The 13725-nt window shown below is 55.1% G+C and overlaps 1 protein-coding gene across 1 annotated transcript; it reads left to right on the top strand.

Moving 5' to 3' along the window:
• The first annotated feature begins 1467 nt into the window (after positions 1-1467).
• Positions 1468-6217, top strand: MUC3A (mucin 3A, cell surface associated). Its single transcript, XM_032754637.2, has 9 exons — positions 1468-1596; positions 2018-2082; positions 3015-3163; positions 3591-3656; positions 4013-4175; positions 4257-4436; positions 4529-4620; positions 4774-4826; positions 4998-6217. The coding sequence occupies exons 1-9, from the start codon at positions 1468-1470 to the stop codon at positions 5037-5039; spliced, it is 939 nt and encodes a 312-aa protein (XP_032610528.1). The 3' UTR covers positions 5040-6217.
• The last annotated feature ends 7508 nt before the right edge of the window (positions 6218-13725 follow it).

Here is a 13725-nt window from a genome sequence, read left to right as displayed (position 1 = left end):
ACATTACCATGTTAGAATTCTGTAGATTAGAATTCTGATGTGGGTGTCACTGGGCTGAAATCAAGGCGTCACCAGGGCTGTGTTGTCTTTCAGAGGCTCCAGGGAAGAATCCTTTTTTTTTGCCCTTTGCAGCTTCTGGAGCCTCCCACATTGCGTGTGCCAGGGCCCCTGGCTCCATCTTCCAAGCCAGCAAGGCCGCATCTCTCTGTGTCTTTCTCCCATAGCCTCATCTCCCTCTGATGAACTCTGGCCTCCTCCATTGCTTCTCCCACTGTTAAGGACCCTTGTGATGACTTTGCCTCCTCCCCAAATAGTCTATGTCAATTTTCTCAAGATCAGCTGATTAGGCTGGGCGGGGTGCCTCACACCTGTAATCCCAGCACTTTGGGATCCTGAGGCGGGAGGATCACCTGAGGTCAGGAGTTCAAGACTAGCCTGGTCAACATGGTGAAACTGTCTCTACTATAAATACAAAAATTAGTTGGGCATGGTGGCAGATGCCTGTAATCCTCACTACTCAAGAGACTGAGGCAGGAAAATCGCTTGAATCCAGGAGGCAGATATTGCAGTAAGCCAAGATTTAGCCACTGCACACTAGCGTAGATGACAGAGGGAAAGCGAGACTCCATCTCCAAAGAAAAAAAAATCAGCTGATTGTCTTATAATCCCTGCACTTTGGAAGGCCGAGGAGGGAGTATCGCTTGAGGCGAGGAGTTCAGAACCAGCCTGGGCAATGCAGCGAGACTCTCATCTCTACGAAAAATTTAAAAAACTTACCTGGGCATGGTGGCCCATGCCTGTGGTCCCAGTTATTTGGGAGGCTGAGGTGGGAGGATCACTTGAGCCTGGGAGTTCAAGACTGCAGTGAGCTATGATCCCCCTATTGCACTTCAGCCTGGATGACAGAATGAGACCCTATCTCAACAATAAAAAAAAGTTAGGCTGATTAGCAATCTAATTCATCCTGCACCCTTGATCCTCCCTTGCCACGTAGTATAGCCTAGTCACAGTTCTGGGGATTAGGACATGGACATCCACCTACTATGGGGGCAGCCAGGAGGGACCACAGGCTGACCGCTGTCTTCCTGCCTGCTTTCACTCTTCTCCACACAATTCCTTCCTTCCTTTCCCTCATCTTCACACAATGCTTTTTCCCTTTCTTTCTCTTCTCTCTCTCTCTTTCTTTTTCATTTTCTTGAGACAGAGTCTCGCTCTGTGGCCCAGGCTGGAGTGCAGTGATGCAATTTTGGCTCACTACAACCTCCGCCTCCTGGGTTCAAGCGATGCTCCTGCCTCAGCCTTCCGAGGCACAATGCCTCCTGGAATTCCTACATCTGTTCCTGCCTCTGGGCATCGGTCCTCAGGGATCTTGGAGGGGAGCAGCAGGAGGAGCCTGTGGGTTGGGGTGGTGGTGGTGGTGTTGGTGGCTTCAGACAAAAGCAGACAGAGAAGTGACTGGGGACATGCATGCTGTGTGCAGCTGTAGTGGAGACCGAGGTGGGCATGGAAGTGTCTGTGGATCAGCAGTTCTCGCCGGACCTCAATGACAACACTTCCCAGGCCTACAGGGATTTCAACAAGACCTTCTGGAATCAGGTAAAGGGCAAAGAGAGGGGATTTTTTTTTTTTTTTTTGAGACGGAGTCTCGCACTGTCATCCTGGCTGGAGTGCAATGGTGCGATCTTGGGTCACTGCAACCTCTGCCTCCCAGATTCACATGCTTCTCTTGCCTCAGCCTCCCAAGTAGCTGGGATTACAGGTGCACACCACGACCCTCAGCTAATGTTTTCTATTTTTAGTAGAGACAGGGTTTCACTATGTTGGCCAGACTGGTCTCGAACTCCTGACTTTGTGATCCGCCTGCCTCGTCCTCCCATAGTGTTGGGATTACAGGCGTGAGCCATGGCACTGGCCGGGGAGGGGAATTGAAGGGTCTCCCCTGGAGCTGGGGTTGGGCGTCTGGGTGCCCTCAGGTCTGCAGGTTCGGACGTGAGCCCAGGGCTCCTTGGTGTTTCAGATGCAGAAGATTTTTGCAGACATGCGGGGCTTCACCTTCAAGGGTGTGGAGATCCTGTCCCTGAGGTAGGAGACCCATCTGGGGGTGCGGAGGCGGTGTTGGGTGGGGGAAATGTGTGCACACAAAAAACCCATTCCTTTCCTTTGTAATCATCAGATTTTATAAAGAGACGGGTGGAGGGGGTACATAAGGAATCACTCCCTGGGTATTTTTTTGGATCGTTTTCTGGGGCCATTTATCTGGAGGAGGGGGGCACCTCTCTTCTTCAGCACACTGGAAGGAGAGAAGTTGCAGGGACATGTGAGAGGATGGTGCCTGGATTGGTGACTTCGTCCCCCTCTGGCTGGCCCCTGCTCTACTGAGTGGGTCAGCATTAGAGAGAGAGAGAAAGAGAGAGAGGGACAGAGAGTGCATCCAGGGGCGCCTGGTGGATGATGGCTTGATGCAACACAAAGAGAATGTCAGGCCAGAGGTGGTGGCTCACACTTGCAATCCTAGCACTTTGGGAAGGCTAGGTGGGTGGATCACCTGAAACCAGTTCAAGACCAGCCTGGGCAACATAGTGAGAACCCATCTCTACAACAATAATAATAGTAATGATAATAAAATGATTAGCTAGGCGTGGTAGTGCACACCTGTAGTCCCAGATACTTGGGAGGCTGAGGAGAAAGGATCACTTTAGCCCAGGAGTTGGAGGCTGCAGTGAGCTATAATTATACCACTGCACTCCAGCCTGGGTGACAGAGCAAGACTTTGTCTCTATAAAACACACAGAGAGATGAAGTCAATTATGTCAGTCATTCGTTGTCCTGCCTTCCCAGGCGGACCAAGTCAGGAATGCTGGCAGCCCCTTCTGAAAAGGATGCACGTGGCATCCCAACTCATGACCTCTGCTCCCTTCCCCCTTCTGGTGCACTTTGGGTTGTTTCTGGAGGTGCCCCTCCAAGTACCCATGTATCCCTGGCTGGGGCACTCGCTAAGGCCGTGGATCCCTCAGGAATGGCAGTATCGTGGTGGACTACCTGGTTCTGCTGGAGATGCCCTTCAGCTCCCAGCTGGAGAGCGAGTATGAGCAGGTGAAGACTGCGCTGAAGGAGGTGCTGCAGAACGCCAGCCAGGATGCGAACAGCTGCCAGGACTCCCAGAGTGAGCCAGGGCTGGAGGGAGGGGCCAGGGCCTGAACTGCCACCCCAGCCCACTCCAGCTCGGCCAGGGGCCCACTGGGCTCAGGTGCCAGCCTTGTGGTACCTCTGGCAGGTTGGGAGAAGGGGAATGAGTCCACACACAACGCCGTCAAGGGTGGGGCTAGGGAGGGTCTCCCCAGGACCTCGGTACTGGGGAAGAGACCCCCTGATTGTCATGCTCAGCATTTCCCGGATGGCTGAAGACCTCAGATTATTCAGGGGAGATGAGGCAGGGAACAGGAGTCCTCCCTTGTGACTCCTCCACACTCCCCTAGATGGAGAGAGCCCTCACTGCCCTCCCTGTGCCTATCCTGCTTCCTGGCCCTAACCCCTTGACCTTAACCCCTTGATCTGCCCCGCCCATTCCATCTGTGCCTGTGGTCCCGCAGCCCTGTGTTTTAAGCCTGACTCCATCAAGGTGAACAACAACAGCAAGACCGAGCTGACCCCGGAAGGTGAGGGTGTGGTAAGGGGTTGAGTGGTCTCCCGTGGCTATGACCCCTGCCACCAGGGCCATTTGCCCATTGAAGCCAGGGGGCAGGGAGAGACCTTTGGGGGAGGCAAGTGATGCGGCCCAGGGCAGCCCTTCCTGGCGCTGGTTAGTGGCTTCCACCTGAGGACAGCAGGGGCCACGAGGAGAGGGTGAGGGTGCTGGGGCTGGACTCCCATCATCGAATTCCAGGGACTACCCCACAGCACCCCACCTTGGAAATGGAATCCTCCTGGCGCATATTCAGAGGCACCATTATCAGACCCCTGAATAGAATGGATGAGGTCCTTGTCTCTGTGCAACCCCCTCCCCAACCCCCAGCCATCTGCCGCCGCGCCGCTCCCACGGGCTATGAGGAGTTCTACTTCCCGTTGGTGGAGGCCACCCGGCTCCGCTGTGTCACCAAATGCACGTCGGGCGTGGACAACGCCATCGACTGTCACCAGGGCCAGTGCGTTCTGGAGAGGAGCGGTCCCGCGTGTCGGTAAGGCCCCTCTCACCATCAGCATCAGCCGACCCCGCCCACTCATTCTAGGATGAAGCCCCGCCCCGCGATCTCCCGCAGCTGCTACTCCACCGACACGCACTGGTTCTCTGGCCCGCGCTGCGAGGTGGCCATCCACTGGAGGGCGCTGGTCGGGGGCCTGACGGCGGGCGCCGCGCTGCTGCTGCTGCTGCTGCTGCTGCTGGCGCTGGGCGTCTGGGCGGTGCGCTCCGGATGGTGGGGCGGCCTGCGCCGAGGCCGGTGAGCGCGCGGGGGGCAGGGCCGGGGGTCGAGGGCAGCCAAGGGGTCCCAGGCGGGCCGGCTGTGTCTGACCGCGGGAAGGCCCCACCTAGGTCCTGGGACCAGGACAGGAAATGGTTCGAGACCTGGGATGAGGAAGTCGTGGGCACTTTTTCAAACTGGGGTTTCGAGGACGAAGGAACAGGTGAGTCCTGCCTCCTGAGAAAGCAGGAGGGGGCTTTCCTGGTCACCACTGCGAGGACAGACGCCCTCCCTGCCTTCCTCGCATTTACTCCGTTCCCCTCTCCCTTCCGTCCCCTCCCTCTCCCGTTCTCTTTCTCCCCTCCTCTCTCTCCAGACAAGCATAAAAATTTCCATGTGGCCTTGGAGAACGTGGACACCACTGTGAAGGTGAGGGGCTAAAGAAGGGGACCCCAAGGAACTCTCCCAGCCTCCATTCCAGATTCCCTCCTCGACCCCCACCAGGGCAGGGAGGGGGCTGGGCTCGGATCAGCAGTGACCTCCCTGTCAGCCCAAACCAGTGGCTCCGCGTTCCCGTCCCTCTCTGTGACTCTGTGACAGGTGCACATCAAGAGACCCGAGATGACCTCGTCCTCAGTGTGAGCCCTGCGGCGCCCCTTCACCACCTGCTCCGCCCTGCTCCGGACACAAGGGTCTGCATTGCGTGCATTTCAAGAGGTGGCCCCAGGACGCGGGCAGCCCAGGCTCCTGCTGTTCTTGGGCAAGATGAGACTGTTCCCCCAAATCTCATCCTTCTCTTTCCAACTTGACTGAAACCCACCTGGAGATGCAGTTCATGTCCAGGCTCTTCCACTGTGGAACCTTGGGCAAGTCAGTAACGAGCCTGTTTCCTCACCTGCAAAACGGGTACAACATTCCTGTATGATATCTCACGCCGTTGTTGTGAAAACCGCATAGACTTGGTCAATTCTCGGTCCTACTCTGCCCTCCCGTCTCAGCCCTCATGCTGCCATCGCCTCTCTGGGATCCTCCAATCCTCCTGTCCTTCACCTGGTCTCTGGCCCTGGTTCCTATTTTCTCTCAATTCCCTACTGCCTGTTTCTTACCTTGAACCTGGAGGCAGCCTGCAGCCCCATCCCATCTCCTGCCCTCTCCTGATCTAACTCCCTGCTGCGTCTCTTGCGCTCATTCCTTAGATGTCCTCCCCTTCTGACCCCGTTCCTTCATCCATCCTGCCCCCCAGTCCCCTAGCGCTAAATCCTCCCTCCTCTCCTCACATCCCGGTCCCTAGCAAGGTATAGATAGCCTCTGTGTCTTAGGATACCCCAGCTGCTGTTCCCCCCATCACCCCGTTGCCCAATTCCCCGTTTCTCTTGCTCTCATTCCTTGTATCCTCTCCCCTTCTGAGCCTGTCCATTCATCAGTTCTGCCCCCGACTCCCCCTGACCTAAATACCCCAGCTGCTGTTTCCCCCATCACCCTGCTGCCCAATTCTTTATTCTCCACCCCTTTCTCTCACCCCTGGAGCCCCGTGGGTGGGGGCAGGCCATGAGTTCCCCAGTCCCCAAGGAAAGGCAGCCCCCTCAGTCTCCCTCCTCATTCCCTTCGATCTCCCTCCCCTCTCACCTCACCACTGCCTTTTAAACCCATCCCCTCCGTTTCCCCTCCTCCCCCCTCTAGCCCTGGTGTCAACTCCATTCCTGCGGTAACTCTCAGCCCTGAAATCCTCAATCTCCTTGGCCGGGAAGATCGGCTTTGGGAACAGGAAGTCGGCACATCTCCAGGTCTCCATGTGAACACAGTATAGAGTTTATTGTAAAAAGCAGCAGCTCTCTGTCTGTCTCCTTTTCACCCCCCCAGTGATCTCCATTTGATTGGAGAACAGGGATTTCCAGAGGCGGCGCTGTAGGAGGATCCTGGGAGCACTCGTGTCTCCCAGGGAGGAAGGCGGGGGTCTGTGGGCAGCCCTTGGGGGCCATGACGTTCCTCATAGAAAACACAGAGGTTGGGGGGACCCATTTTGTTGGAGAGTGACTCGGGGCAGGAGCCACTTGGGCTTTGTCATCTGTGCTCTCCCCACCCCCACCACTGCCCTGACCTTGACACTGGGGGCTTAGGGAGCAGTTAGACCCCTGGTGCTGGTTCAGGGAGTTGGGTTGCCCAGGGGCTAGGGCTGCCTGGTCCAGCCACCTTTTGCAAGGATGGGTAAAGCTGGGCATCCCCAAAGATCTTGATCCCCCACAAGGCCCCCAAACCCTGATAGCAAACTCACACAGCAGAGCCTGTCTACGCTGGCGCGGGGCCCTTCTGTTCCTGCTGTTGTGGGCAGTCAGGCCTGCCTGAGGAGTCGAGGGTGATCAGCAATAACGTGTCCCCTTGGGTCTTGGTGTGGGCTTGGGAGAGGCCCCTGTGATCTTTGCCCTGGGCAGGGATGGGCCATGGCCTTTCGTCACCTCTGTGTCTGGCCAGGGGTGGGGACCAGGACCATAAAGTCTCAGGTGTGAGTGGGCACCCCGCCCAGGAGAAAGGCTGGAAACTGGGGACCCCAGGGAAAGCCCTGGACATTTGGCAAGGACCATGTTGAGGTGGGGGATGGGGAGGGATGGCTGGAAGAGAGAGGGGCTTCTCGGGGGTGGGAGTGGAGGGTCCTTGACTTGGTCTGGCCTGTTGCCAGCTGCCCCTTCCACGGTTCTGAACTTCTGCCTCCATGGTCACCCGCTCCCCGGTGCTTCTTGGCCCCCACCTCTTGTCACCAGTGGTGTGCTCACACCTCTAGCCTCCGTCCCTCCCTCCTGCGCTGCCCCACCCCCAGTGGCTCTGACTTCCGCTGAAAGAGAGGGACCCTAGCTCAGGGCGGTCACTGTTCCAGGACTTATAAGGGAGAAGGGTGGACAGGCTGCCCTTTGTCCAACTCCCTGTGGTCACCACGCGCCACCCACCCAACAGCATCGCCTCACCTCTACCCTGGGACAGGCACTGCCCTGCTTCAAGGCAAAGTTCTCTGGGGTCCTTTTTATAGCTGATCCCTTCCTGGGAAGCTTTCATTTCTTGGTCCCTCCTGAGGAGGGAAGACGGGCAGCCAGGGGCCCGTTCCCCGGGAGATGCTGGTGATCTGGATTCTGACGCTGGCTCTCCGGCTCTGCGCGTCCGTTACTGCTGCACTAACACCGGGTGAGTGCTCCTGGGCTGATGCTCCGGGTCCAGTGCTCCTGGGTGGTCGTAGTACATGCCCCTGCCTCAGGCAGCAGGGCTGCAGGTGGCCTCCTCCCCTTTGCATGGCAAGGGGCTGCCACAGGGCTGGAGACCCGTGCTGTGACCTCATCTTGCCTTGGGGGTGCTGAAGGGGTCACTGTGGAGACCTGTGGGTGTCTGTGGTTGTGCAGGGGATGGTCTGCACACAGCCCCTGGCCGAGGGGCGGCTGAAATCCACAGCTTCTGCTCTCCAGGCTCCCTCTGGGAGAATGAGGGGGCTTTTGTCACATAGACAGTGGTCTCTGCCTGCCCTCATCCTGGGGGCTTTATCTGCTGGAGGGATGGGTCTTTCCAAACCTCACAGAGGCACTGCACATGCCGCCAGCCCTGGTCGGGAGAGAGGGAGTCCAGAGGGGTGTGTGACAGTATCCTCCCTTGACTTGGAGTAGCCTCAGGTGCACCCGGGGAATCCCCACCAGTTAAATGGCTGACGGGGCCAGGTGCGGTTGCTCATGCTTGTAATCCCAGCACTTTTGGAGGCCAAGGTGGGTGGATCACCTAAGGTTGGGAGTTCGAGTCCAGCCTGGCTAACATGGTGAAACCCTGTCTCTACTAAAAATACAAAAATTAACCAGGCATGGTGGCACACACCTGTAATCCCAGCTACTTGGGAGGCTGAGGCAGGAGAATCACTGGAACCTGGGAGGTGGAGTTTGCAGTGAGGCAAGATTGTGCCACTGCACTCCAGCCTGGGTGATAAGAGCAAAACACTGTCACAAAAAAAAAAAAAAAAAAAAAGAGAGAAAGAAGGAAGGAAGGAAGGAAAAAGAAAGAAAGAAAGAAAAGAAAAGAAAAGAAGGCTGCCAGTTGCGGTGGCTCGCCTGTAGTCCTAGCACTTTGGGATGCCGAGGCAGGCAGATCACGAGGTCAGGAAATTGAGACCATCCTGGCCAACATGGTGAAACCCCAACTCTACCAAAAATATAAAAATTAGCTGGGCGTGGTGGCGCACGCCTGTAGTCCCAGCTACTCAGGAGGCTGAGGCAGGAGAATCACTTGAACCCCAGAGGCAGAGGTTGCAGTGAGCCGAGATTGCACTACTGCACTCCAGCCTGGCAACAGAGCGAGACTCTCTCAAAAAAAACACAAACAAACAAACAAACAAAAAAAGAAAAAAAAACAAACCTTGGCTGAGGGGCTGTGGGAGGAGACAGAGGCTTGGGGATCTTTGCTCAGCCTGGTGGTGACTGTGTCTGAGAGATGACTCTGACCCGCTGATTTCCCTCATAGAGAACAGACTTTCTGATTCCTTTCTGGCAGGGGTGGACAGGGACAAGGAGAGGCGAAAGAGGGAGACCTTGAGTTGAGGCTGTGGGGTGGGCAGAAGGGGTGGTGAGGGGGCAGGGGAGCTGGGGTGGGGGTCTCTGGAGCCCTGCAGGACACCTTCGAGGTAACCCACCAGGGAAGTTCCACCATCCTCCCAGCCAGGGACTCAGGCCCTCTGAGGCTGCCTCTGCCAGCCAAGCCTTGACAGATGAGACTTCCTTTACCCCACCCGGACATGTTGGGAGAGAGGTACAGGCAGGGAGGAGCTGAAGGGAGAGTTCCAAGGGCTGGAGTGATGAACTCTGTGGATTTGGGGACATTACGGGAGTTTATTAATAACACGTAGGTTCCCTTTAAGTTGATATACAGGAGTGCGAAGCTGTGGGCCTCGATGGGTCTTAGGAGGGGTCCTCCCCATCCCTGCTCCCAAGGCCTGGCCCAGCAGATCTCTGTAGTCAGATTATTCAAGGAGAGGGTGATGGAGGTGATGACAGCGATGATGAAGGCCCCAGGAGTCAGCGGGTGGCATTGCCTCTGTGTACCTAGCCGAGTGTTAGCAACCAAAAGCCCCCGTCCCTCAGGTGCTTATAATTGTGTGGCAGCGATAACACAGGTGAATCCCTTAGTGTGCAAAACAGTCAGAAAAACATCTCTCTATGGCCAGTGCAGAGAGCAGGAGGGAGTGAGGCCAGGCAAGTAGGGCCACTCCGGAGGGCTCTGGAAGGTCTGATTAGATCCAGAGACGCCTGCCCTCCTCTTGCAGAGGGCTCTGCTGTTCACAAAGCCATTTCCCAGCAGGTAGCTCATATGATTCTCATGAGGAGATCTGTGTAAGGAAGTCGGGGCAGATGAGGATATGTAGAGACTCAGAGAGAGGATGAGTGATTTGCCTGGGGCCACACAGCATATAATGAACACGGCCACCACTTGACAGTGGATTTGTGCTCTGCGCCTCTCCTCCCCTAGAGGACCTAGTTCTCTCCACCAGTGCTTCTCCACCCCTCTAGAGGAACCCAGTTCTCTGCAAATCATCCCCTGCTCTGGGAATGGATTCTGGATCCTTGGGGAGCAGTTCAGATGTCAGATCAGAGATGACCACTGGCAACTGTAGCTTTTTTGTTGTTGTTGTTGAGACAGTCTCCTCTGTCACCCAGGCTGGAGTGCAGTGACATGATCTCCACTAACTGCAACCTCTGTGTCCAGGGTTCAAGAGATTCTCCTGCCTCAGCTCTGGAGTAGCTGGGACTACAGGTGTGTGCCAACATGCCCAGCTAATTTTTTTGTGTGTTTTTTGTAGAACAGGGTTTCACCATGTTGGCCAGGCTGGTCTTGAGCTCCTGGCCTCAAGTAATCTGCTCACCTCAAACTCCCAAAGTGCTGGAATGACAGGTGCGAGCCACCGCACCTGGCCCAGCATCTGTAGCTTTTCTTCCTACTCTCTGCACCCTCTTCTGAGTACTCCAGGGCACACTGTGGACTGGTAAGGTTTTGGAGAAGCAGACAGTTAAGCAAGGGAAGAGCACTCTGAGAAGGTAGAAAAATCATTTCTACAGCTCTGCAGGGGAGCCACGGTGTAGGAATGCCCTGAAAGATGAGGGAGCATGTGCTAGATTGAGCGTGATATTTGCTGGGGAGAGTGTGGTGGTGCTGGTACATTTGTGGATGACAGGAGCAGTAAGACCAAGCTGAAATGTTTAGATATCACAGGAACCTCTGTGGGCTGAGTAGGGCTGGGGATGCCTCTGTAGGGCAGACCAGCATCAGAGAGGCCATTGAGAGGCACCCAAATCCATCTTGGGAGGAGGACATGAAAGCCCAGCTGAGAACCCAACTCCCCTGGAAATGGGGGCTCCACTTGATGGTTGGCTGGGGGACGCTGAGATAGATGGTCTAGGAGGCTGTGTTAACTGGGAGAGGAGCCTCTTTTTGCTGGATGACAAAGGTCTCCAGTTGAGGCTGTGGAGTTTGGGGTGATGGTGAAGTTTCTGGGTGGAGCTGTCCTGGGCTTCTAGGATGGGTCCAGCGCCATTGCCCCAGCCCCTACTACAGGCTGAGGTATGAAAATGGGAGTGCTCACCACGAACTAAATCAGCCGGCACCTTGGTCTTGAACCTTGCAGCCTCCAGAACTGTGAGAAATAAATCTTTCTATTTGTTTATTTTTTATTTTAAGAGATGGGGGTCTTGCTTTGTTGCCCAGGCTGATCTTGAAGTCCTGGGCTCAAACCATCCTCCCACCTCAACTTCCTAAAGTGCAAAAACTATAGGCATGAGCCACCACACCTGGCCAATTTCTATTGTTTAAGCCACCCAGTCAATGGTATTTGCTATGGCAGCCCAAGACGACTAAGACAGGCTCCCTTCAAGATTTTTCTCTTCATCAGCTGGTTGCAGTGGTTCATGTCTATAATCCCAGCACTTTGGGAGGCTGAGGTGGGAGGATAGCTTGAGCTCAGGAGTTTGAGGCCAGCCTGAGCAACATAGCGAGACCCTGTCTCTACAAAAAATACCAGAAAAAAATTAGCTGGGTGTGGTGGGGTGCACCTGTAGTCCCAGCTACTTGAGAGGCTGAGATAGGAGGAATGCTTGAGCCCAGGAAGTCAAGACTGCAGTGAGCTGTGATTGTGCCACAGCATTCCAGCCTGGGCAACAGAGAGAGACCTTGTTTCAAATAATAATAATGATTTTTAAAAATTAGAAAAGAATCTTTATCTCTGATATTATGGCGTGTATTTCTACCATCTTCATTTGAAAGAGGCTTCTTGAGAGGCACTGAGAGCCACCCTGGAATAGGAGATGGACAGTCCAGGAGGCTGTATTGACCGGGAGGACAGGAGCCTCTCTTTGGTGGAAGACAAGGGTCTCCAGCTGGGGCTGTTGAGTGTGGGATGACCGTGGGGTTTCTGGGAGGAGCTGTCCTAGTGGCCTGGGGCTCCCGGACGAGGGACACAGTCTAGAACTCTACCTTCTCCAAGTGCTGCAGAGGACACAAAGGCCAGAAAATGCCAGAAAAATGCCAGGGACCCACATGGGGACTGGAACTGGTATCCTGTTTTGTGTACATGAAGTTGCACAGTGTTCCTAGTAAGGGTCGGGGAGGGGATGGGCTAAGGGACAGGGACCAACTGTCTGCTCTGGAGGGGCGGGGCCAGGGGTCTGAAGGGGTCAGCACTCTAGCTTAGAAAGGTGAAGCTAGGGGTGGAAATGGTTAACATCTATAAAATTGGGAAGAGAGTGGTGGAGGTGAGAACAGATTTGTTCACAATAGACAAAGGGGCAACCTTTGAAACTCAAGTGATGTAAAAATTGAAGCAATTACAAGGAGTGCTGTTTTATACAGAGAGTAATAGACTTACTCATTCAGCAAACACCAAAGGCTGGCTCTGCCTGGGCAGGTGCTCTGGATGAGGCAGGGTGAATAAACAGTTTATAGTAGAGTTAATGAGATGGGATTGGGGCAGAAACGGCCACAGTCCAATCTGCTGCTGGAGCTATGAGAGGGGGCCCAGGGCTGGAGGGGCACAGAGGGGGCCTCCGGGACCCTTCCACCTGGGCTGATGAGGGTACAGGGAGAGGCAGCATTTGAGTTTTGTGGCGGGTAAGAAGTAGCACAGGAAGGAAGTATTATATTAACAGATGCTCAAAGGCCTTAGACAAATTCAGAACTGCGTTGTCTGAACTTACACCGAGCTAGGGAAAGAATTGGGATATTGGTAATCAGATTCCCCGGGGGAGGTCAAATCTTGGGTGGCACTGGGATGAGCTGGGGTCACCCACAGCTTATTGGAGTATGGGAAGGCCCAGAGACCCCCACACCCCAGTTGGAGAAGTCAACAGAGACCCGATAGTCTGGGTATCATATTAATATTAAAAATGGGCCAGGCATCGTGGCTCATTCATGCTTATAATCCCAGCACTTTGGGAGACCAAGGTGGGAGAGTCGCTTGAGGGCAGGAGTTTGAGACTAGCCTGGGCAAAAATATTTTATTTTTTAATAAAAAATTTTTTAACAATTAGGGCCGGGCACGGTGGCTCACACCTGTAATCCCAGCACTTAGGGAGGCCAAGGTGGTCAGAACACAAGATCAGGAGTTCAAGACCAGCCTGGCCTACATGGTGAAATCCCCTCTCTACTAAAATTACAAAAATTAGCTGGGTGTGGTGGCAGGTGCCTGTCATCCCCACTACTTGGGAGGCTGAGGCAGGATTGCTTGAGCCCGGGAGGTGGAGGTTGCAGTGAGCTGTGATCCAGCCACTGAACTCCAGCCTGCTGAGCAAAAGAGCAATACTCTGTCTCAAAAAAAAAAAAAAAAGCTACAGATGCCACTGGTAGTCTCTGATCTGACATCTGAACTGCTCCCCAAGGACCCAGAATCCATTCCCAGAGCAGGGGATGGTTTTCAGAGAACTGGGGTCTGCTGGAGGAGGAGAGGCCCAGGCGCAGAAAACTGGGATCCTCTAGAGGAGGAGAGGCGCGGGTGCAGAGAACTGGGGTCCGCTAGAGAGAAGAGGCGCGGGTGCAGAGAACTAGGATCTGCTAGAGGAGGAGAGATGCGGGTGCAGAGCACTGGGGTCCTCTAGAGGGGAAGGGGAGGCGTGAGTGCAGAGAACTGGGGTCGTCTAGAGGGGAAGGGGAGGCGTGAGTGCAGAGAACTGGGGTCCTCTAGAGGGGGAAGGGCGCAGGTGCAGAGCACTGGGGTCCTCTAGGGGAGGAGAGGCGCGGGTGCAGAGAACTGGGGTCCTCTAGAGGGGAGGAGGGGTGTGGGGCGCAAATCCCCTGTCAAGTGGTGGCTGTGTTCATTATTTGCTGT

The sequence above is a fragment of the Hylobates moloch genome, unplaced genomic scaffold, assembly GCF_009828535.3.
Source record: "Hylobates moloch isolate HMO894 unplaced genomic scaffold, HMol_V3 SCAFFOLD_1, whole genome shotgun sequence".
NCBI classification, from domain to species: domain Eukaryota; kingdom Metazoa; phylum Chordata; class Mammalia; order Primates; family Hylobatidae; genus Hylobates; species Hylobates moloch.
This window is presented reverse-complemented; position numbering and strand designations above follow the sequence as displayed.

What these genes read in the sequence shown, in the direction of transcription:
- MUC3A (XM_032754637.2), top strand. Translation starts at nt 1,468, where the DNA reads ATGCTGTGTGCAGCTGTAGTGGAGACCGAGGTGGGCATGGAAGTGTCT. An exon ending in CAGCTGCCAGGACTCCCAGA is followed by an intron (nt 3,164 to 3,590) that starts GTGAGCCAGGGC and finishes GTGGTCCCGCAG; the next exon opens with CCCTGTGTTTTAAGCCTGAC. An exon ending in ACGTGGACACCACTGTGAAG is followed by an intron (nt 4,827 to 4,997) that starts GTGAGGGGCTAA and finishes ACTCTGTGACAG; the next exon opens with GTGCACATCAAGAGACCCGA.